Raw genomic sequence first — 24998 nt, 5'->3', positions numbered from 1 at the left:
GTGCTAGGCCGATCTTTAAAATACTCGATGTCTAGATCTATATTCTTGTGGTCTAACGGATCTGTCACGGCTAGCTGCAAATACTTCTTCATTTCGGTCAAATTGAGCAACATACCACTTTCTGGTTCGACCGCACCTTTCACTGTAACTTCAACCTACAACAACAATCATCGCCTCATCATTCTTGTTAAATAACTTAATGGGATTCCACTACAACGCCAATTTACAACACAGAAGCAATGTAGAGCTTCGCATCACTTGCTACAACACAAAAACAGAACACCAATTTTCAGAAAAAAAGATGAAAATCACTGAGCCGGAAATTTTTGAGATGTCCCCAAAAACAAAATTTCGATAGGTTTGATTTCGATTCAGTTCAAATTGAGGGAAAATGTCGAGACACAGTTTCCTGTGTTAAAAGAGTATTGAAACAAAATTTATCAATCGGTAGCAACGCAGCCAAAATTATCAAGCGGTAACAACGCAAAATAGCATTAAAATTTATGTTCGCTCATGAAATCAAGTGCCAAATAAACCAATAACATAAAACAAACAAGGATAGCCGGTTACTGTGCAAGTAGCACAGAATGTAACGACCATATTCTCAAAAAATATTTCAAATTACTGTCGTTTTTTTCGGCGTGGTGTGATAAAAGGAGCTGAACGAAAAACTAGAGCTTGGGCGTATTCGACAGTCATAGTAAAATAAGCAAATGAAAAACAACTTTTTATAGAAAGATGACTAGGAAAACGAAAAAAAAATGTATTTTTTCTAAATTCCTTTTTGCAACTGGTATATTATACACAGGCGAAGTTGCTCATCGCATACACAAGCAAAAATATGACCGATAACCCTAGTGGTAAAAACTGAATGAGTAAAACCTTGAGTCTACACAATTGCTAAGTGACGCAAGCCGATTATGACGCACTAGCAGTACCAGTCAATTTGAAAAAAAGACATTTACCAACTAACATGCCTCGATTTAAGGAGCGGACGCATTTTAACTAGTCTACGAAAAAGTTCATTAAAAACATTATAAAAATACCGTAGATAAATACAACGATGCTGCAAACATGTTTTTAATGAAATTTTTCGTAGACTAGTTAAAATGTGTCCGCTCAATAAATCGAGGCATGTTAGTTGGTAAATGTCTTTTTTTCAAATTGACTGGTACTGCTAGTGCGTCATAATCGGCTTGTGTCACTTAGCAATTATGTAGATTCAAGGTTTTACTCATTCAGTTTTTCGAACCTGCCCAGGTTCGAACCCTCTTAATTTCTTGTTGGTCTCATTCCCTACCTCTATGCTACTAATCCATGATACCTTGAAGCTGAAGTGCTATTTGTAATAGTCTGTGTTAATAGTCTGTGTCAAATTCCTTAGCACTGGCTGTGCTAGTGCGTCATAATCGGCTTGCGTCACTTAGCAATTATGTAGACTCAAGGTTTTACTCATTGTTTTTCGAACCTGCCCAGGTTCGAACCCTCTTAATTTCTTGTTGGTCTCGTTCCCTACCTCTACGCTACTGATCCATGATACCTTGAAGCTGAAGTGCTATTTGTAATAGTCTGTGCTAATAGTCTGTGTTTAATTCCTTAGCACTGGCTATACACTTAATAGCTGGTTGTTGATTAGAATGAACACTTTCAAAATGAACAGCTATATTTTCGACTTATGTTGAAAAAAGGGAGTTCATACTACCACACAAGCTTTGATTGTGAAAAAACAGACAAACAGCACAACAGATTTTGAGGAAAAATGATTTTAAAAAAAAAACATTTTTCTTCATTTTTTGTAGAATTTTTGATTCCCAAAATGGCATTATAAATCTCCAAAAGTAATTTACTCGAGTAAAAATAAAATCAAGCATAAAAACTTCAATTATAGTAAGTATTGTATAAATCAGAAGAATCCATGCTTTAGAAATTAGCGGGTAAGACAGCAGATACATGATAGTACGAAAACTATAACTTTTTCCGATAACGATAGTACGATAACAAAGCACAAAGCTCCAAAAAAAATAATAATACTTGAAAAAAAATTATTTATTGTTTTCAAACTATATCGCTTTTTGTTCACGGTAGAATGAGATTAACTGAACAAAAAATCACAATTTAGCCAAACACGAGAACTATAATACATTAGTATTTTAGAAAAGTTCTCCAAAAAATCAATCGAAATTCAACAAAAACAAAAAATCTTTATAACTTTTGAATTTGCGGTATTTTTATTGAAAAGAAAGAAATCCACGAAGGAGCTACAACAAACTAACTTAATAGAAGTCCTGCTGGCTCGCTCGAAATTAAACAAAAATCTGAAATTTCAAACGGATTTTTCTCGACAGAATTTTTTTTTAGAAATATTAGATGTCGTTTGAATCGAGACTGAAAGGGATATAATCTGATATATCAATTTACCCACTCAAATGATTAACTGTAGAATCAGATTTTGAAAATCAGATGAAAAAATCTAAATCCCTTTTACAAGGCCACTTAGCGCATGACTCGCACCAACGATGCTGCAAACAGATTGTTGAACGCGACACTTGCTTCCTATAAAACATACGAAAATAACGAAAACTAATTCAACCATTAATATAGACTGGGGTCATCCAACAGTGTTTTCATTTTCATGAACTGAATATCTAAGAATTCAAATAAAAGGTGCTTACTCAAACTAAAACGACGATACCTCCAAAAGTAATGCGTTTCACATCTTTCTATTTTAACTTAAAAATATGGCACGGCAGAACGGGGCACCTGAAAACTCCCGAGCATTCATAAAATGAGGCCATATTTGCAACCCTTGAGAGTACTCAGACAGCACCACACCATAGGTTTCAGAAACTCAAATCCCGTAGAAAACAGATAGGTTTGAGAAACTCAAATCCCGTCGATTAAACCAAAAGAATATTTAGACATTAGATTTGCAACCCATGTGAGTACAGTGCTGATTTAAATTAACCGGACAAAACGCGTTAAACTTGAAATTTAAAAAGCGTTTTTCTCAAATTTGGTTGAGTTTAGGTGAAAATTTATGAAGACAAAACTTGCTTAAAATTTTAGCAGAATTGATATGATGTAATTTGTTTTGCAAAATTCGGGCCCAAAATTTTACCACAAAAATGGGTCAATTTGGCTTTTCTTAGTTAATCAAAAATTACGCAAAAAATAACAAGTCAATCACAGACATAATTATATCAAAGTGAGCCCCTTACGTAGCCCAACAAACTTTAAGAAGGGTATATTCTCCAAAACATTGTATAAACTAACTTATTTTTGTTTGATAGACAAAAACAGGTCGTTTTTATTATATAAAATACCCATTTTTGATTTAAAAACAATTTTTGAACGTTTTCAATTTTTTTTTGGAGAATATACCCTTCTTAAAGTTTGTTGGGCTACGTAAGGGGCTCACTTTGATATAATTATGTCTGTGATCGACTTGTTATTTTTGGCGTAATTTTTGATAAAATAAGAAAAGCCAAAATAACCCATTTTTGGGGTAAAATTTTGGGCCCGAATTTTGCAAAACAAATTACACCATATTAATTCTGCTGAAATTTTAAGCAAGTTTTGTCTTATAAGTTTTCACCTTAACTCAACCCAATTTGAGAAAAACGCTTTTTAAATTTCAAGTTTAACGCGTTTTGTCCGGTTAATTTAAATCAGCACTGTACTTTGATAGCACCTAACCATAGGGTTGAGAATTTTACTTTGATGTGAAAGCTTTATTACAAGTAACATGTTGAAAAAAAAATTTTTAAATCACAAAAATCGTCATAGCTCCAGAAGCTTTGCAGACTTTTGCAGTTTTCATACCGTAGATAAATACAAGAGAGCTGTCAAATTTAGACCTGTGTCAAATTTTGGAACTTTTTGAAAAAAAATCGTTATATCTACAAAAGCATTTCAGCAAACACATTTTGAGGCCATATTCACAATTCCTGGGAGAACCCTTACAACACACTGCCATAGGATTCCTTATTTGGATTTTTAAAAAAAGGAGCTCAGTTAAAAAAAATTCCATTCGAAGACATAGCAGACCTTAGGAATTTGTTTGCAATTGTTCGTATGGATCAAAAACAAACTTCAGCTTCGTATTCAAAATTTTAAAACGACTTCAGTAAATATTTGAAACATGGCAATATATCGGCATTTTAACAGGTCAACATTGGAATTTATAGAACGTGTCAAGTAACACTCCAATTAAATAATACAAAGAACTGATAGATTGGGGAGGGGGCTATTCTCATGCGCGAAGGACCGAATGGGCGAAAAAAACTGGTGGGCCAAGGACCAAAGACAAAATTAGCCGAAAAGCAATTTTTAAAAAGAAGCTATTAGTTTGAACCCTTTCAAAATCGAAAAATGACCTTCGAAATATCTAGTCTTCGAGATTTAAAACGAACTGATTCTGCATTTATTATTTCAGAATTTCGAATACTGAATTATGCTTAGCAAACATACGTTGGCGCACTCGTTCTTTCTAGCAGGAGGTTTTCTCTCTAATAGTTTTTTTAAGTTAGGTCGAATGCGCAACGAATCGAAAATAGCCGAAATTGTACTTGCTCTGTAGTTGTGGCCATGAGAGTTCACATGATTGCACTTCCCATACACGAGTTTGTTCTGTTCTGGCGAGAAATGGGGCGAATTTAGCCGATGCGCTGCTGAGAAATGATCCACGCGAGTAAGCGATACCTTTGGCTGACTCATCTTATGGCCCAGACATACATGGCACTCTCAAAAAGGTGAAACGACACAAAACAAATCTGAAAAAATGCACAGCATTTTGTTAATTATTTTTCAAAACGGCAATGTAGAAAAAGAACTGCTGATATTCTGAACTTTATTTCTGCTTTGAATTTTGAGCTCTTTTTCCTTTTCCCCCTCCTGCAAATTTCTACAATTAAATTTGTTCATCGAATTGTCCAATTGTTATCAAAATTGACAAACAGAGACCCTACACCAAAAATTTGATGCTCATGTGAGAGGGGGAGGAAAAGGAAAAAGAGCCGACTTTTGAAGGATAGGAAGCAAATTGAGATTCGAGTGATTTTCCACACAACAATCGGTGCCCAAGAGAAACATCTTATGTGGTCGTAGCCATAATGCCTACGCCCTTTAGTATGCTTTAAACCACGTTCATAACATTTCCGTAACACAGTTTGAAATTTATTTTCAATATTACAAAACTATGATACGGGATTGATGAACATATAACTTAAGCACAAAATAAACAAACCCGGCAAAACTTCCACGACACTTTTTTAAAAATTGATGTTTGTTGCAGCTATACCTGTGGTCGGATAATTGTGGGCTTGTGCACAACTGTGGATGCTCCTGAGAGCAGCTTATTCACAGAAATAAGAATAAAAATTCGTTCTAAAGTACCTGGAAGGGATCTTGAATGTCTGAACAAGGGCTTTAAAGATCGATTATTTCTAAAAGGCCCTGGGCGGATTTGAACCACCGATCTCCTGTTTACTAGACAGGCGCTTTAACCGCTAAGCCACAGGACCATACTACTCCTCGATTACAATTTTCAAAATTCACTGGTAATAGATCTATATTATCTCAGCTTCGATTATTATTCGGAACGTCATTGTTCCGACTTTCGATACGAAAGTAACGGAATATTTGTGCTCCGGGTGGGTTTTTTTTCTTCAGACAAATTTCGACTTTTCAACTAGCCATTTTTGACGGAATTTTTTTATATCATTCGAAAGCTATTGTTGTCTTGAGCTCAAATTTGAAAAGATATTTCACCTGTGATCATTTTTCGTAAAGTTATGGGGGTTTAAAGATTGCCATTTTGGTCAATTTGGGACAATTAACGCGCGATATATTTCGCGCTATTAACGCGTAAGCGGAGATTTAATCCGTCTTAAAATCGTTCCAAATTGGTTGAAAGAAGCTTATTTGCCTTAATTGATTTGTTACAAGGAGCTAAATCTATCTTTCTGTACTTTATATGGCGTGTGGGGGGATGATTTTCAAACAAAATTTCAAATTTTAGAAAAAAAAATTTTTCATTTTATTTTATTACATTCAATTTTTTTTGATGTTAATACTGCTCCATAAAACCTTAAAAGGCAGTCGGAACATTCAGGGCTTCGCCCTGATACGAGCAGTCTTGTTTGGCTTTGGTCTCACTTGTTCAGATACAACTTGCAACGAATAATGTTTCCACAGCCAAACTAGATCCTTTAGCAAGCCTACGTATCATAATAGCATTACACTAGCGTCTATTGGCCTTGAGTAATGGTCTTGAATTATGGCCTTGTATAATGATGCCACTATTTGCTCAAAAAATGTTTCTGCCGCCATTGCTCTGTAAAATTGATGGAGTAATCTATGATTCATAAAGATTATCGATGTCTCCTAATGAGTTCGCTATCTAGCAACTACTCTAAAATATCTTCGAGTTGATTTAACTTCTTTACCCAGAAGTTGATGGGGGGATCAGTAACGCTGATGGTTCCCGATTCAATTTGACTTGTTTAAGCTCAAAGTAAAACTATTGTTTTTCTCAAAAAAGGCCACATGCGAGGAGCCGCCAAGCATGGCTCTTTACGCCAATGGCGATTGGTGTAGAGAGCCATGCTTGGGGGCTCCTCGCACGTGACCTGTTTTGAGAAAATGTGTCAAGCCAAAAAACCGCTGAAAAAATTTCGGATAACTCTTCTTTGTTATGAGCAATGATTATCCAGTTTACAACATATAATAGTATTCTTAATTTTCAGGCAAGTGCTATGTCAGCCATATTTAATCATAAGTTCATGTATGAAAATGGGAACTTTTTCAGTCAACTGCAATTTTTTGAACTATGGGTATTCAAATCCGGATCTCCGGGGGTAGATATAATTAAATTAACCGCCTTGTCTTCTACCATTTTTAATCATATTTTTCTTCTTACATATCAGGCAGCCTATTATGTGCTTTAATAAAGATATAGATATATCGTTACGCTGTGCATTTTACACATTAACTGGATCTCTTTAACTAAATCCCTCCCCCCCAAATTAGTTTTTTTTTTCAAATTAGTAAGTATTTTCTGCGTGGTGTGATAAAAGGATCCCACGTAGAATTTTAATTTAGCTATAATCGACAGTCATAGTGAAATCGGCAAACAGAACAATAGATTTTGAAGAAAAATGACTAGAAAAAATCATTAAAAAAAGTTTTTTTTGCAGATTTTTTTTGAATTTTTGATTCCTGAAATGGCATTTTAAATCCCCAAAACTGATTTTACTCGAGTAAAATGAAAATTAAGTATAGATAAGCTACTTGATGTGGCCTAAATTAAGCATAATTAAGCGTGCTCGCTGGCTTTCGTCGCTCGAAATTAGACGAAAAATCAATAACTTCAAACCGGTTTTCTCGACACGAGATAAAAAAAATTTCCGAATTTTTGAAGGTGGTTCGAATCAAGACTAAAAGGTCTTTATAATTATATACACTCAAACCTGTCCGATAATTATGTCTCGTACCTGATTTTGCGTGGAAAACAAAAAGAAATAAACTAAACCACGCCTGAATACAAATTTCCGCCCCATTTTCAATAGTCGGAACAATAACAATTCTTTCTATCAAATCCCTAACTTAAATACTTGCCCTATCAAAAAATACTGAAACTAAATGGCATTCTAGGATGTAAAATATAGCAAACACATATTTCAAATATGTTAATGAGTTCAAGAGAAATGAATATTGCCAACATACATATGCAAATCGCAACATACAGTGTCAGTTAGTCTCCCTTTTAAAACCTAGTCAACAATCAGTTGGAAGAGTCAATGAAAGCAAGAAATCACAAAACAAAACTGTCTTGACTCTTGAAAACTTTCAATTAACAAAAAAAAGTAGACCACCTTAAAGCTCCTTGAAATTCTTAGAAAATTTTATGATTGACTCTTTTTCGATAAGATTGACCCAATTGGAGAAAACTGGAACAATAAAATATTTTTTTTTGCTTGGAAATCTGAAAATTAAATTCTACTTTCGAACCTAGAAACTGATCACGTTTTTCGTGAGCTTAACTATACTGTTCGATAGGGCGTTTGTTTTCCTTTCAACGAAGGAAATGAACTGAACATATAAAGAAATCAAAATTCAAACCACGGAAAAAGTAAATTTGAGCGAGAAACAATTTCAAGACTGCCAAAAAACACCTCATCACGACTTATATAAGAGACTGAAATACGTTCACCGACTCTAAAATTGATTTTTTTCAAAAGGAAACTTTTTAAAACCTTATTTTTGAATTTCAAGAAAAAAAAATCACCTTATTAAGAATTTCAAGAGGACATTTTTAATGATATCTTATTGCTAATACTAACTTAATTTGAAAAAACCAATAAATTAATTATGAACTTTATCAAAAATGACAATACTTAAAATACAAAAAGTTGGTCAATCTTTTTCAGGCCAGTTCCATTTTTGTTATCTTAGTCCGTATTTCTCTTTACTTATAGCTTATGAACTGACTGCAATTATACAACAATCAAAAGTGAAACCGCTTAAAAAAGCCTGAGTAAAACAATTCTAAAAACTTTTTCTTGAAAAACATAACAAATATTCAGAAAACCTAAATGAGTCAAAATTCACTTCATTCATTAACACTTTTAAGCCAACTGCTGATTTCTATACCAGTTCAAAGCTCTAGGAATTTCAAGCACCCTTTATGAAAGTCATTCAAAAAAAATATCAAACTTGGGGAAAATGGATCACAACGTAACTTTTCAGTCAGCTAGGAATTCTTCAAGCTAAAATCCATTTTTTATACTTATTGAAGCTCTATTTTTGCGCAATTTGCGCTTTAGTCACATCCTAGACCAGAGTTCCTTAACCTTCACTTCGTGAAAAGGTCAGATCAAAACCAACAAACAAAATTTTGGCTAGAATCGTTCTAATTTGCGTTCTTCTCTCGGTACTATAGAACAATCACTCATTGCTCTAGAACCATCACTCGAACTTGGTGAAAACTTTCGTAAAAAAAAGTAACTTTCCAAAAAAAAACTGTCGTAGAACTCTCGAAAGGCGTAATGGAAGATTGTCTCCAAAACCGATTCTACAAAAACTACGGTTTAAAATGTGAGCTACTTAGTTGCAGATAATGACAACTTCATAGCGGCGAATTATTTATTAATGGAAGAGAATACATAACGTAACGATAAAAACCAAATGTCACAGCTTTTCAATTTTCATGAATAAAACAGCAAAACTATAATTGCTCAACTGAAATACCAAGAGAACAGCGCCATTTTAGCTCCAAAATTACAAATTGAGACAGTGATTAACTATTAGATCGAATTGCAACAAAACACTAACCTACAAATAAAAACCAGAAAACAGGGTTAAATAGCGCCAGCTACTGCACTCTAATTTGAACTGAATTAGAACAAGAGACAACGCACGTGAAGCTTTATATTAATGATTAATGAGATAGATCCGATTATACTACATAAACAGCTTCCAGTTATAATGAAGCTAACAATTTGTTAAAACCACCTTAAATCTCGAGATTTGTAGAAACCTAGGATCAATTTTGCTCCAACGTTTGTTATTGATTGAATAAGATGTTAGGCGCTTTTACATCTCGAGATTTGCATCTTCGGGTACATTTGCCCCGTGTATATAAGGAAAAACTTTGGTGATGTTTCCTATTCCTTTTGTCTTTCCCTGGCGCAGAAGGATCCGCATGCCTGGTCTGATGTACTCGCAGTGTCGGAGGAACCTGAACGTCACGTGGCCCTTCTGGTTCGTGAACAAACAAGGACCGCCTTCGTTGGAAGAAGATGTCTAAAATGCTCTTCATTTAAATAATGAATTAATTAATCAAGCCCACTTGTCCAAGGGGGAGACTATTATACAAGCTATTCAGCTTCTTACAGAGAACCGCTCTTGAGCTGTCGAGCTTATTCAAACTGAACGCAAATTTTTCATAATTACAAATCTTTGAGTAATTTGAGATATTTCAACCAAGTATTTACTTCATTCGAACTCACCCTAGTTCTTCCGGTTGGAGGAGGAGACCTGTCTATGTTAGAAACACTAGGAAGCGAGCTCGACTGGGCCCCATTTCCCCCAAAACCATCAATCCTCTCACACTCTTTCTCCTTCCCATCGAGGGAAACCGTTTTGTTCCGCTTAGGCGACACATCCATGCCATCCTGCAATGTTATACTTTTAATCACAGCCGATTGGACGATATTATCTATGTGAAGTGTACACTGGAAACTCGGTTGAATCTTTGTCGGGTGAAATAGAATCAGAATTTCGGCTTCCAGTTCCATCGACGCTTTGAACTTCGTCCCTGCCTGGCCATTTTCCGACATGTAATTAAAGCATCCAAGCTTGGATCCCATTTTCATGTAATGTATTGTCTTCTCTCTGCTTTGTTGGGTCTCGTCAGTGCCGGATCCGAAAGATGCCAGAAGCACCATGCCTTTTCGCACCGGGTTGTTTGGTTTGATTGCTATGGCTGCACTTTGGTTCTGACTCACAATAGAGCATGGTGCTCTCCCAGTCCTATGAAGAGAGGCCACTTTCACAGTTCTGAAGCTTCCGTCTTCATAGGGTCCCAGGTGCATTTCGTCTCCTCTCCGGATTACTCCCCTAACATCAAAAAAAACATGAAAAAAACTAAACAGTGCGCTAAATTTTGCGTTTCATGTAGTTTTAATAAGGCCTATCTTGACAATTTCTAATTTCACCAAAAAAGAAGTCTTTTTTCTTGTCAACGTTCCTTCTCGTAATACCAATTTTTTTACAGTACTGAAAAAATCGATCAAACCGTCTTTAAAAAAACTTAAGTGATAACGATTCTAGATCATGAATGTAAGTTCCATTTAAGCAGCCATTTGTCTGTCACTTGAAAAAAAAAACAGCTGAACTTACTTTTGAAGAATTCCTCCCACTACACATCCCACATTCGGAACAATGAAAGTCTCGTCAATCTTGAAATCTGCATCCGGCTCGTCGTGTTCAAAGCAGTCATCTTCTTTAACTTCATCCTCATCATCGTCGCCAAAAAAACTACAAAAAGAGGAGCTCACTCTATCATTTGACAAGCAAGATGAAGACTCTTCGGTCACATTTCTCTGTGGGAAGATGTTAAGGAAGTCTTTTAGAAGGTCCATTCCTTGCCCATTGACACTGGATGTCACAAACACTGGGACAATTCTGAGAAAATAAACAAAAATAATTAAGAGTTGAATTGTTCAAATCGTGAAAAAATGAGAACGTAAATAGAAAAGAGTTGTTTTATATTTTCTTAATATGCTTACTCATTCTAAAGGCAAATTTTCGACATTCATTTCAGAAAAAGTCTTTGATTTTCTACACGAAGAACTGCAGGCATCTCCTTACCAATTTTTGGGATTCTACCTAATGCAGAAGCACTTCGCAAGCAAAAGCAAAAATGCGCCCTTTGGTTGGTCAACAATCGTTTAAAAACAAGTAGCAAGCCCATCTCCAATATTCAATTGGCTTGCACAAAATTAGTTGTTCTGATCAAGCTATCCAAGCAATGAAACCATGAACAATTCAAGTTGAGCCATATCCGTAAATTGTTTTGAAAAATTTAATGTTTCATAGAACGAATCGGTTCCCGAAAAATTGAAGTTTTTCTTAGCAAGCTAATCAAGCTATGAAACTTTGAAAAATTTTGAAATGTTTCATGAAGCAAATCAGATGGCAAAAAGTTAGGTTATCCTATAGAAGCTATTCAAGCGATGAAATATTGAAAAATCATCAGCTTGCGTGAAGTTCAAGTTTTTCTAAGGAAGCAACATAAGCCTTTAAACTTTCAAAGAAATTCAAGTTATTTCATAGACTGATTTGGTTCGCAAAAACACCAAGCTTTTCTAAGCAAGCTATTAGAGAGCTATGCAACTTTGAATTTTTTAGAGTTATTTCGTAGACTGAATCGTTTCGCGTTTTTCTAACGCTTTTTAAGCAAGAAATTTTGAAATAACTAAAGTTATTTCAGAAACAGAATCAGTTCGCGAAAAACTAAGTTTTTTAAGCAAGCTAATCAAGCTATGTTATTTTAAAACTAAGTTATTTCTTGGACAAAATTCGCTCGGGAAAAATTTAAATTTTTCTAAGCAAACTAGAGCTATAAAACTTTGAATTATTTCAAGTTATTTCAAAGACCGAATCGGTTCGCGAATTGTTTAAGTTTCTCTAAGCCATGCTTTTTAAGCCATGAAACGTTGAAATATTTCCAATTATTTCATAGACTGAATCAGTTCGCGAACAAATTCAGCTTTTCTAAGCCAGCTTTTTTTGATTTATAACAAATTTTGAATTATAACAAGTTTTTTCATTGACAGAATCAAATCGCAAAAGTTTAATTCAATTTTTTCAGCAAGCTTTTCAATCTAGGATACTTTGAAACATTTAAAAATGTTCCCTTGACCGAATCGTTTTGCAAAAAGCTTAAAATTTTTAAAGCAATCTTTCCAAGCCAGGAAACTTTAAAATACTTCAAAATATTTCAAAGAACTAATCGTTTTGCGAAAAATTCAAGTTTTTCTCAGCAAGCCATTCAAGCAAGGAACTTTGAAAAATGTCATTTTGTTTTACAGAGCAAATCAACTTTTGAGAAAATTCAATTTTTTAAGCAAGCTATTCAGGCGATGAAACTTTCAAGTTAGAAAAATTTCAAGTTATTTCATAACGCAGATTATAACGCTAGAGAATTGATTTTTGTCTGAAAAAAATTCAAGAACATTCCAGACATAAGAAGCTTTGAAAATTATAAAATGAAAATATTCCTCGTCTTCTCTTAAAAGTAAAGCCTAAGGATTTTTTATAACGTTGCTTTCGACAAAGCGAAATCATTGCGCTCAGTTTGTGAAAAAAACTAAAATTTTCTAATCAAGTTATTTCGTTGACCGAAAATTTTTTAAACAAGCTATTCAGCTTACGAAACTTTGAAATATTGCAAGTTATTTCGAGGTCTAAATCGGTTCGCGAAAAATTGAAGTATTTTCTAAACAAGCTTTTAAAGCTATGAAAATTTGAAAAATTACAAATTATTTCGACCGAATCGGTTCGCCAAAGTTAAAGCTTTTCTAAGCAACATTTTAAAACTCTGAAACTTTGAATGTTTTCAAGTTACTTCATAGACGGATTCGGTTCGTGAAAGTTTGTTTTTCTAAGCAAGCTTTTGAAGCTATAATATTTTGAATTATTGCAAATTTTTTCATAGACTGAATCGGTTCACGAAAAGCTTAGGTTTTTTGGAGCAAGCTAGTTAAGCTATGAAACTCTAAATTATTTCAAGTTATTTCATAGATTGAATCGGTTCGCGAAAAATTAAAGTTTTTCTAAGCAAGCTCCTAGAGCTATGCAACTTTCAAATATTTCAAGTTATTTCGTAAACCGAAACGATTCGCGAAAAACTTTAAAACTTTAAACTAATCAAGCTATTAAATTTTGAAATTTTGCAAGTTATTTCTTGGACTGAATCGGTTCGCGAAAAGTTTCTGTTTTTCTAAACAAGCTTTAAGTTTGAGTTAGTTCATGTTAATTAAGAGTAACTCGGTTCGCGAAAAAGTTTTTATAAGCAAGCTTTTCAAGCTATGAAACTTTGAAATATCTTAAGCATTGTGTTTAGTTAAACATTGCGTCCATAGCGGATACCGACTTTTATATATTAAATGAAAGTCGGAATGTGCTATGGTCGCATTGTTTAACTGAACACAATTCTTAAGAATTAACAGGCGATAATGTTTAAAAGTCTATCGAGCGTAATGTTAAAGAATCATTCAGAGCAACCCGCAGAGGAAGATGAACTCGATCCAACTTCAAGGCTAGACAGTACCTGCCTAATTTTTGTCCAAAATTTGATTTCTGTCTGGATCTATGAAATAAATGGAAAAGGGTTTCTTTTTTAGCATGGAGGTTGCTGCTTTTAAGTGATTCGTTCCAGACTAAACTTTTGACATCCGAGTTCCAGACAGAAATGAAATTTTGGACAAAAATTAGGCAGGTACTGTCTAGCCTTGAAGTTGGATCGAGTTCATCTTCCTCTGGGGGTTGCTCTGAATGATTCTTAAACGTTATACTCGATAGCTTTTTCAACATTATCTCCTAGTAATTCTTAAGCATTGTGTTCAGTTAAACATTGCGTCCATAGCGCATTCCGACTTTCATTTGATATATATGATATCAAGAAAGAAGCCATAAAATACTGTTGAATACCAATTTGCCAAATCAGGTGTAGCCCGGATCTAGCGTCACTCAACTTAACCTTTCTACCCAAGAACATGGCTAGGTGATGTTTTTATATTTAAATACAGTGATCAAAAACTAACTGTTCTGGTCTGAATCGTTTAGACACAGCCTTGACCGCGTCCTCTTTCTTCTCCACGAACAGACACATCTTGTCCACTCCAGGGAACTCGAGAACATTCTTGATCTGAGCCTTCATGTTCTCCAGGGCAGCTGGGCTGAGAAGATCTGCCTTGGTGATCAGAATAGCACAGGGGATGTTCAGTGCTAGAGCGAGGGCAAAGTGTTCGCGTGTGGTGTCCACTGAAAACATTTCAATTCAGGGCTGGCATCCTTGCGTCAAAAAATTAAAACATCATGACAGACTTCTCAACGTCATCAACGAAAACATGTCATTTTTCAAAATTAATTTTCGCAAGGTGTGTATCGATGCAATTTAATTAACATCTCGTTTTGTTTCGGTTCCAATTTAAACAGAAAAGAGAAGCAAAGCTTTAACTGAGAAATGCGAGATGCGTTATTTCAAAAACCGGATTTCGGCCGAAACCTAGGTTGTCTCTCTGCTTTTTTGAGACATCGTAACTTTTTCTTTAAAAAAAATTGGGGGTAGCCAATTATAAAGGTAGGCTTTCAACAACCTGTTATTTCGATTAAACCTATGATTTCAGTTTTGGCAGGCTAGTTATCGAGCAGATCAAAAAACGGTCAACAAATCAAAAATTTGCTATTTCCGAGAATCTTAGCTTTTGTGAAAAAAAAAAAAAGAGAAATTGAGATCCACGCGACCTTTTTGGACTGCTCGATAATATTCACGCAACCTGAAATTTCTATTGAACCCCAAAACTCAGCTTTGCGGGGTAGTACTTATAAAAACTGTCATAAAATCAAAACTCCGAGGGCAATAACTATTTATTTCAAAAAAAAATTGGGAGTAGTCACGTATTCAAAGAAGCGTCTAATAGACCATTCTTTGGATTGAACAAAAATCTCAAATTTGGGATGTTAGTTTTGGAGAAAAGTCAAAAAAGATTCAAAATACGGTCAAAAAAATAGGGAATTTGACTATTCCGAGGGACATAACTTCATGTGAAAAAATTAGGGATCTTTTTAGGGAAGCTTTCAAATGCACTCTTTTCATTGAATTAAAACCTGATATGAAAGGGTAATTTTTCAGACGGGATGTGGATAATCGTTCCATTTGAATTGACGATCTTTCCACTGACACTCCAAGTTTGAAAATCGGTCGATTAATTTTTGAGAACTAAAACTTTTTGCAAAGAGTGAAAAAAATTCCAAAGCATCAAAAAAATAAAATAAAAAACTCAATAACATTAATTTTCATATTTCCTGTTTTTTTCATCAAATAGGAATTCTAGACTAACAAGCCAAGCAATACAATGGAATTTTAAATTTGCAACTGAACAAAACCGAGGCGGAAAAAAAGCCGACAATCTTCAAAGCGACACCACTTGAGCCGAAAAAAAGGTTTTATAAAAACTTCAAGGATTGGAGACCCCGCTAACGCTACAAAGAACAACACTCGTATTGCCATGATACTCGCTTACAGCACAAGATAAACTCATGATGTGGTAACTAAGACGTAACCAGATAAACGTAAGTCCGACAAATCAGATAAACGTAAGTCCAGAAGAACAGATAAACGTAAGTCCGACAAATCAATTTTTAACCAAGAACAATTTTTCAATTGCAATTTTTTTATTGCAAAGTCGATGGCGTTACCGTAAACTCTAAACCATATGCGAGGGAACCTGGAAGTTGTTACACAGAGGCGAAGCTGAGCTCGCATCACTTGCGATACAAAACAAAAAAGCCGCTAAGTCAGAAAAAAAATCAAAAAAACACGAAAATTTCGAAAAAAAACTAGATCTATCAAAAAAGGCTAGTTATCAAACAAAAAAACAAGTGAAGACAATTGAATGTGAACCAAGCATCCAAAGAAAATTTACCAAACGGTAACAAAGCCGAAAAATATCTTGGTAGAAACCCTTTAGGCCGAAAAAAATCAACAAAACTCAAGTAAATAAGTTCCCCTCACCCTCAAGACACAGACACGCACACACAATTTTTTTCGCTCGTCGAAAGTCGCAACCTGGCCATCTAATCGACATAATATAGGCCAAAACCTATCCAGCCAAAAAAAAAGGAAAAAAGCCGGAAAAAAGTTGTCATTGAAAAATAGAACTAGAATTTTTACACAGAGGCGAAGAAGTGGAGCTTCGCGCCACTTACGATGCAAAAACTGTAAGTGAAGAAAACAGTTATCAATAAATAAGATTACAAAATTGTTGCATTAAAATTTTTCAAAATCAACCTACCTCCAATTTACTTTTTAAACCTGCCTGCTATGCATCGAAGTCTTCCGAAGACACGCGATGGAACCATTGGTAAACTGCATTGACGAAAGAATCAAAAACCATTTACTTTTTAAATAATTAAATGAAAGACACATAATACAGAACAAAATTATTCAATTTTTCAAATGCCTAGACAAATAAGATTAGAAACACAACAAACGTGGTCTGAAAACGCTGAAAATGATTCTTAAAAAAATAACACTAATGACAACAAGAAATTCAGCAAAAACTTTTGAAAATCAATTCCAAAACAATTCTTTAAATTATTTTTCATGATTTCAACAGAAAATAGATCAGAAAAAAAACGAATAAAACAAAAATTAGACAAAGTTTATAAAATATCAAAAAATTTAAAGCAACTATGAAGCCAAAAAAACTCCGATTTCCATTTCCAAATAAAAAAGAAAATCCGATTAGCGAAAAAATTAAGTTGACAGAAAAAAAACGGTTTACCGAAAAATTAAGCAGAAAAAATTTAACAAATTCTAAACAGAAGATAAGCCCTTTAACTTTTCTATAGAAAAAAGAAGCCCGAAAACAGATCAAAATTAACTAAACATGAGAAAAAAATGAAACACATTTTTTAATTAGCGAACAAAAAAAGGGAAAATATTAAATTCACCCAGCAATTCGGAACAAAATTATCTCAAACTTGTATATTAACAATTTCTGATTTGATAGCATTTGAAGCTTTCTTGGACGAAACTACAATGAAACTAGGCAAAATTGGAGGAACAAAAAATTAGCAGACAGCAACTCAAATTGACTTTGCAAAACGATGATCTCGACTATGAATTTTAATTTAAATTATCAAAAATTTGACTCAAAAAAATTTCAATTGTAGAAAAACTTAACAGAAAAAAGCAAAAAAATTGCACAAAAAAAATAAACTCAATTATCTCACCAGAAAAATAAAAACAGCTAATTGAACAAACAAAAGCGTTGTTCCAACCAAAGGTTAAAACCAAAATCATTACTCAAACTGAAAACAAAAAAAATATTTTTCAAAAAATTTATTGGACATTTTTTTTCATTTTAAAAATTTTCAGTTTTATTAGGAAAGTCTGCGAAAGTGATTTAGATTTATCCAAATTAATTTGTAAGGCTTCAAGTATTTTTATAAAAGCAACAAAAAGTAATTGAAAAAAAATCATTCGGAAAATGAGCCGACTGAATTAAAGCCGACACTCAAGCGCCGAAAAAAACCGACATTTTTGGCAACTCAACAGGCAAAAAAGGCCCATAACTAACAATGCACATACTACATTTATCTCTGCAGTAAAACACGTGCCAGCTCACGTACGAATTTTGTGGACAAAGTTGTTTACGGGAAAAGTCTAGTACCCGGTTGCAAGGGTAACCGGGTATCGCAAGGGTAAAGAGTCAGTAAAAAAGCAAGTTGAGAACTTGTAAGAAAAGTACTTTACGGAAAAAAAAGTCGTCATATTACAAGACACTTTCTTTCACAAGAGTAAACACTCGGAGCTAATCTAGACGCCAACTTCCAAATAGTTTTTTCTGGTTCCCTGGAGCGAAAACTGCGACAGAACATTGATTTCTTACATGCCTCAGAAAAATTATCTTCAAAAACATGTAAAGTATTCAAAAAAATGTTTCCCACTGAACTGTTTTATAATTCAACTTGAAAAGGGAGCAAAAGCCACGATTCCTTGGTTTTTGACTTACAAACAAATGTAACACTAAGTGTTACATTTGTTTGTATGTCTAAGACCATGTTAAGACTCAGTGATAATTCAGTCTTAACTGTCTCCAATCGTCCTTTTTTGGTTAAGAAGTCGATTAGTATCGTTAATAGTATGCTCAAACTCGTCAATAGGCTATCAATTAAGACTGGAGTTTCCCGCAATTTACATGAAATCCTTTGAATGATTACTCATATCATGATCATGCATAATTTCCGTACCTATTCCCTGGTTGGCAGCAATGAGTATGAGTGCGTAGTCTGGATAATAGCCAGTCAGTCCAAATATGGTCGTCTTCAGACTCTTCTGGCAGCCTGGGAGGTCAATGAAAGTGATGAGTTTGGAGGACATCTCACAGATCTCCTCCTTGTTACGCACCACACTGTAGTCCACGGGCTGAAACAAAACAAAAACAACCTTAAGTTATAACTGCTTATTTATAAACGAAAGGACCAACATACAAGCTGTTCAGAGAACCACTTTTTCTCCCCCGATTCAATCAAGCGATGATCACATAGCATGGTTGAGTATATCATTTTACTTCAAAAGTAATTGTAAAAGTTTTTAAAAATCATTTTCTCATACTTGATTTTTTTATGGTCCTTAATTTCATTTTTGCGGACTGATTAATGTATTCTGCGCTTATCACTAACATGTCTCCTGAGACCCTTTCTAAGAAATCCAAATCAAAGGCGTTTCTATTTTGTCACCACCTGCTAAGCTTCAATTTGATCTCTCAGTGACTCTAATTTCACAATCACGTCCAAAATGACATACCTTGCCATGTGAGTCGAATCCCATGATTTCATGGCACACACTGGAAGTATGTCCAGTTTGTATCTCGTGTGGGTGTCTCAGTAGATTCAGTCTGGCCCTGCCCCGCCCACTGTCCAGCTGTCGTGTGGTGAGCACTCCCACCAGAGTAGACTTGCCACAGTCAACATTCCCAAGCACACACACTCGCATGTCGATGAACTGAAACAATCAAACAATCTCCGCTTCACAATCAAAAGGTCAGGGGTTCGAGGCTCATTATTCTCCATACTCCTTACACAGCATAGATGCTACACAGCCCAGAGAAAAATACATGTCTTATTAAGATGCACATCAGCACATGAGTAGCTCTTATAACTTACGTGAATATAGCGCTTTAACTTAAACCATATTTAGCCCATGATTTGTTCTGATATCACGAAACAAAATATAACTTTCTCGAAAATGTTCCAGTCGAAAACTCGCATTTTTCAAACAAAATTTTTTTCCTTCGTAAATCGAAAATATTAAAATGTTGTATTACTTTTTTGCCCTAAAAGAACAACACATACCGGTTTATCAGATGGTATCTGTCGAACCAACACCTCCACAGCCTTGGTCTGTGCCACAGGATCCACCACAACCTCCCTCAGAGTCGTTATATCCGCATTCAGCCTCTGAGCCATCTTGTTCAGAGTAGCCAGACTAGTATCCAGCTCACTCTGACACAGTCCCAAAACAGCCCCTCGGTCCTCAACTCCTATTTGGTAAATTGCCTCTCCGTGTCCCTCTCGCAATCTCCACTTCATCTGGGTGACCAGATGTTCCATTCTGGAGTCGGTAGGGTTCACCAACTTCAGTTTGAACTCCACATTTCCCTCCTCTACTTCAGGCTGCACCTATCGAATACAAAAAAAAGTTAAAATTGCCACTTATACGTGAACGAATAAAGTTTTGTTATTCATTACCTGTCTAGTTTCTTTTTTTTCCAAATTTTTTGCTAGACGGGGGGAAAATGCTAAAAAAAAAGCCATTCGGGAGATGTTTTGCTCGGAGATTTCCAAACGATCAAACAGAATCTTACCAAACAAAAACTGTTCCTCGTCAAAAAAAACCGTTAGCAGATTAGTCTAGCTTTGTTGAATTTAGTTTCCATCATAAAATGTAGGTTTGTAAGCATCAGGATCACATCAATTCTTGGGGTGGAAGAAATTAATAAGCAGTATAATGGATTTCTGAAACTGACCTGGTGCTGACAGTCGTCGTTGTGACTCATCAACTGGGCCTCGTAGCTGTGTTCGTTCCCATCCTCCTCGCTCACTCCAAACAAGCCAATCAACTCATCCATATTTTCCCTCACAATCTGTTCACGTTCTTTGTTTCTCCTTCACACTTTTCCAAATTTATTTTTATTTCAAGATTGCTGTACTGCAATATTAAGTTCGAAATAAGAATTGCAAGTAGTGATCAAATAATGATGATTTAGTTATTATTTTCAAGTATTTCTTCTGTCAGTTTCTTTCTAAGGAGACTTTAACTCTTTCAACGTAGATGGGGTTTTCTGCGTCGTGGTTTCTGAATTAATCAGTTTTTCTTTCACGTTGTGATGTTTCGTATTAGGAAGCACTCTTTGAAGTAATGATTCCAGTAAATCGGTCTTGCTGTTGTTGTTACTGTTGTCCGATCGTCTTGTGGTGAAACTAGTACCCTCAGAACTTGGGTTGGAACTGGATGGCACTTAACTTTGTCTTGCTCGGTTGCTGTAGTAGTCGGAGGTTGTGTCGAGATGTTTTCTGTTCGTGTTCTTGAGGAGCACCGCATGTCGGTTGAAGTGATTTAGTTCAAGTCTAGTTCAAAGTCATAGTTGCTAGGGATTTCTGATCTGTGCTACTACAGATTCATTTAGCCAGACTGAAACAAAAGCAATTTCACAATAAGTACAGCTTAGAGAATTCTTTTTTGATACTCGAAATCAAAAATATAGGGCAGGCGGGGCTTCCAACTATTTTTTTTAAAAAAAAGGTTATTATTCAATTACTGCTAAAAAATCAAAACAAGAACTTGAACATAAAACCTAATAACTAAAAACTATTTAATAAAAAGTAACCAGTTGGCAACCCTGAGGGCAGGAGTCTTGTTCAAACTCATGAATTGAAAAAATTTTCTCGACAAGGACCAAAAGGAATGGGGCATGTTTTGCCCCTCACGGTGACCAGCAAATAAGACGACAGCCGTTAAGACGACAGCCGTTTTTGATGAGACTTTAAGATGACGCTACACGCAAGTCTCCACATTGTATTTCTGAGAACTTTAAACCGCTTAAATTCTAACTGCTCATTTTACGATTATAAACACTTAGTTGTCGTCTTAATGTCTTGTCGTCTTTATGTCTTGTCTTCTTAATGCCCTGTCGCAATATTTACCTAGCACCGCCCATCGCACGTTTCGCCCCACCTTTATTACGGCACTTTGTGTATAATATTAAGAGCTTTAGTCACTTACCGATTGAAAAAAATATATCGCAGTACCTGCGAATCTGGTTCAAAATAAAAATATACACTTGAAGTCTTGATCGTCAAATGTTTTATCAATTATTACAATCAGTCTGAGTAATACAAGCAATTTGATCAAAATACAAAGCAAATTTTCTCAGGTGTATTTATATATGACAGGATGACCTTTATTTAAACACCTGAATATTTAGCTGATGCAATTTGGCCCGAAGCAAGAAAATACGCTTTACATTGTGTGCGGTGCAAAATATTAAACGAACCATCTAATCCTTCTGACGTCAAGTAACAAAAATAGAGATTACAATACTTTTCAAATTCCGTCAGAAATTAAAAATAGAATACCAACTTCTGCTCTTATACCAAATTAAAGCAGTTGGGAAGCACGGAAACAAATCGACACAATGAGTTCAACTGTTTCATTCATTCTATCGGGTATCACATAAGCGTGAAAAAAATGAACATTTAATATCATAATAGTGGACATTTTGTCTATGATAAACCACATGCAAACTAATTTTAAAAACTAGCATAATCAACGACAGATTATAAGATTTAATACAGCTGCGCCAGACGTGGAGTTATTGAAAACTACAGAAAGTTTGTCGATAATTATGTAGTTTCTGGTGAAGTCCACATTCAATTCTTGATGTAAATTGATATTCGCCAGTGCATATATGGTACCAGTTCATTTTGTAAGCGAAGTTCTGTTTATCTTTGATTGATTGTCTTTTTTCAGAGAAGCAAAAACTATTAACCAGAAACGAAATAGAGCTTCGTACCACATGCAAAACATTTAACATAGAAAGCAAGCTCGCCGACAAAAAAACTAGATGAAGCCTTTTATGTCAAAAAAAAACTTTAAAAAATGTTATAAAATAGTTCTATCAACATTTTTTGACTCGTCGGAATTTTTCACACAATTGCTCAACTGCCAGTCTTAAACTAGCATTGAAACAAAACTTATGATACCGTAAATAATCCGCCAAAATTTGGGTATACTTTCGTTGAGCCGAAAAACATCTGTTAACAAACCCAAGCAAACATTAACGAAAATATATTGTAGCTTCTCGCACAATATCGCACAGACGTGGAGTTATTGAAAACTACAGAAATTTTTTTGACAACTTTGTAGTTTCTGGCGAAGTCCACATTCAATTCTTGACGTAAATTGACATTCATCAGTGCATATTTTTTCGATTGGAAGCTTAACACAGAGGTTAACACAGAGCTTTGCACCATTTGCGATACAACACACATAAAAACCATTAATGAAAAAAAAATGTTGACAAAAACTAAGTCTACCAAAGTTTTATATTCGTAAGTTTCGATAGAATTTCATTCTAGGCAAATAGTCAGACTGAATATCAAATTAGCAACTTGACAAAACTTACGAAGAGGAAACAAAGCCTGCAACCTTTGAGCAGATACGAACTGAGCCGGAAAAAAAATGATTTTAATGAAGAATGAACAACAATTGCAACTAACATGATACTTATGATACTTGCTTACAGCACAAGAAGAATCTAAGCCAACAAAAACTGAGCAGCTAAACAAAATCCGACACCGACAAATCAATTTTAACCGGTAAAAATTTTCAATTGTATATTTAAAAAAAAAAAACAAATCCGGCCGTCACCCGAACTGCCAACCTTAGGTGGCTTAAGCAACGTCGTTTTCCCTAGTCTAAGTTGAAAGTAGCCTGGAGGTTGTCAAGGTTAAATAATTCACCACGTTGAAAATTTGTAAGAATAGTTGTTTATAGGAAAATGTCTAGTTCCGAGTACAATACACTTGCTCTGGCGACTGTAATAAGATCACAAGGAAACATAGTAAACAGATAGTTTGTGTCAATGAACAAAGAAACAACAAACCATTTATTTTGAAAAATATTTCATAACAATGAATACACAGCCCTAAAAATTGTCGAATTGTAGTAACAAAACAAATTGAGAAAACTGGATCGAAGGTAAAATATCTAAGTCTTTATCCTGGAAAAAACTTAAAAGACGATTTAAATAAGTGTCTTAACAATATTTAAAAATAGAAATATAGTTAAAATCAATCACTCTTTATGAAAACAGGTTTTGACAATGAAAACAGATACAAACCGGAAACTCGAGAAAACGTTTCTTTAGGTGAACTCTTTTTAATCTTAAATAGGAAAAAATCTTTTAAACAAAAACCTGCTCAAAAATCTTTAAAAAAAAAGTCTTTTGAAAAAACAGAAACAAACGTGAAACTTCGAAAGGCTTTTTAGAATATCAAATAGAAATCGGTATGACGAACGTTTCTTAGGAAAAACTTCTCAAATTAAAACCACGGCATTGATGTTCTGAATCGGCAAAATTCAGCAGAGGGACAAAAATTTGAAATATTCAAAGTTTTCTGTTTGCTAAAAAGAGGTCCCGACTGGAATTGAACTTCCGCGCTTGTCGTCAAGCATGGGTGTTAGAGCAAATTAGAAGAAAGCTGAACCTTCAAAAAAAATCGGTCTGCGAGAACTAAGCCGACAAAAATTAACAGATGGGTGAAAATCCGAAATTGCAAACACTCAAGTTTGCAAAATAAACATGTCTCCGCCGGATTCGAACCGGAGGCCTTTGCCGTCTCAAGCGGATGTGTTACCTTTATGCCAGATGCGCCGGATAGATGAAGGAAATTAACTTGATAAAAAAAGTATATAGGTGAGTCTAGAAAGTTATTTACTGTAGCAATCTAGCACCCGATTGGAAGACTCTTGCTCATCGCAAGAATAATAACCAACCGTAAGCTGGAGAAAAAATTTCTTTTAAAGATTTCTTTTTAAAATAAACAAGGAAAAAAGACCTTTTCAACAGTAACAGTTCAAAGCTGTCATAAAAAATAGTTGAAAAACTTTTGAAAAAATGTGAAGTTGCGGAAAGCTTCACCATGTAAAGTTAGTGCTTATTATTATAATCATGTAAAAAGGGCTTAAACGGGGGACGAAGTGATATCTCAATACAAGCTCTGAGTTTAAGTGAGAGTAGATGAATTGAACGTTGAAATCAACAAATCGCATTTTTGAAGATAATTTCAGGGCTAAAAGAGCCGTAGACGCAAAAAAAATTGAATATAATATGAGCTTAACCTAAATTTACTATTAATAATTTTGACCATTCTGTCAAAGTCTAGTACCCGATTACAATACCCTTGCATATCGTAAGAGTAAAAGAGATGAAATAAGACATAGCAAAACATGGTTTTTTATGCACGATTGAAAAAAAAAACTATGCGAATAGGCACAAAATGGATGCTAGATGAAAATCCCCAGTATAGCAGTAGCGTTTGAACCTATTTGCACAGTATAGCTTTGTAAAGATAGACTAGCTAAAATATGTAGATATAGCGTATAATTCTTCAACACGGCTAAGTGTCTTGCTCAATTA

At 34.8% G+C, this 24998-nt stretch overlaps 2 protein-coding genes and 1 non-coding gene across 3 annotated transcripts in view; 1 reads left to right on the top strand and 2 right to left on the bottom strand.

The window, feature by feature from the left end:
- LOC134847846 (ankyrin-1-like) overlaps positions 1-24998 on the top strand; it is a 287174-nt gene that overhangs the window by 5496 nt on the left and 256680 nt on the right. The gene's annotated exons all lie outside the window — the stretch shown is intronic.
- Positions 5450-5522, bottom strand: Trnat-agu (transfer RNA threonine (anticodon AGU)). Its single transcript has one exon. It is a non-coding gene; the product is annotated as a tRNA-Thr (tRNA).
- LOC134847845 (GTP-binding protein 2-like) lies at positions 9089-21829 on the bottom strand. Its single transcript, XM_063865078.1, has 9 exons — positions 21581-21829; positions 20325-20989; positions 19651-19977; positions 19103-19300; positions 18547-18721; positions 14331-14550; positions 10903-11187; positions 10011-10620; positions 9089-9804 (listed from the first exon to the last, which is right to left on the bottom strand). Exons 2-9 carry the CDS (start codon positions 20424-20426, stop codon positions 9595-9597), a joined length of 2127 nt encoding a protein of 708 aa, XP_063721148.1. The 5' UTR covers positions 20427-20989; positions 21581-21829; the 3' UTR covers positions 9089-9594.

Source organism: Symsagittifera roscoffensis, chromosome 6 (assembly GCF_963678635.1).
Source record: "Symsagittifera roscoffensis chromosome 6, txSymRosc1.1, whole genome shotgun sequence".
Classification (NCBI taxonomy): Eukaryota; Metazoa; Xenacoelomorpha; order Acoela; family Convolutidae; genus Symsagittifera; species Symsagittifera roscoffensis.
The sequence above is the reverse complement of the archived record's forward strand: the minus strand, read 5'-3'. Positions and strand labels throughout refer to the sequence as shown.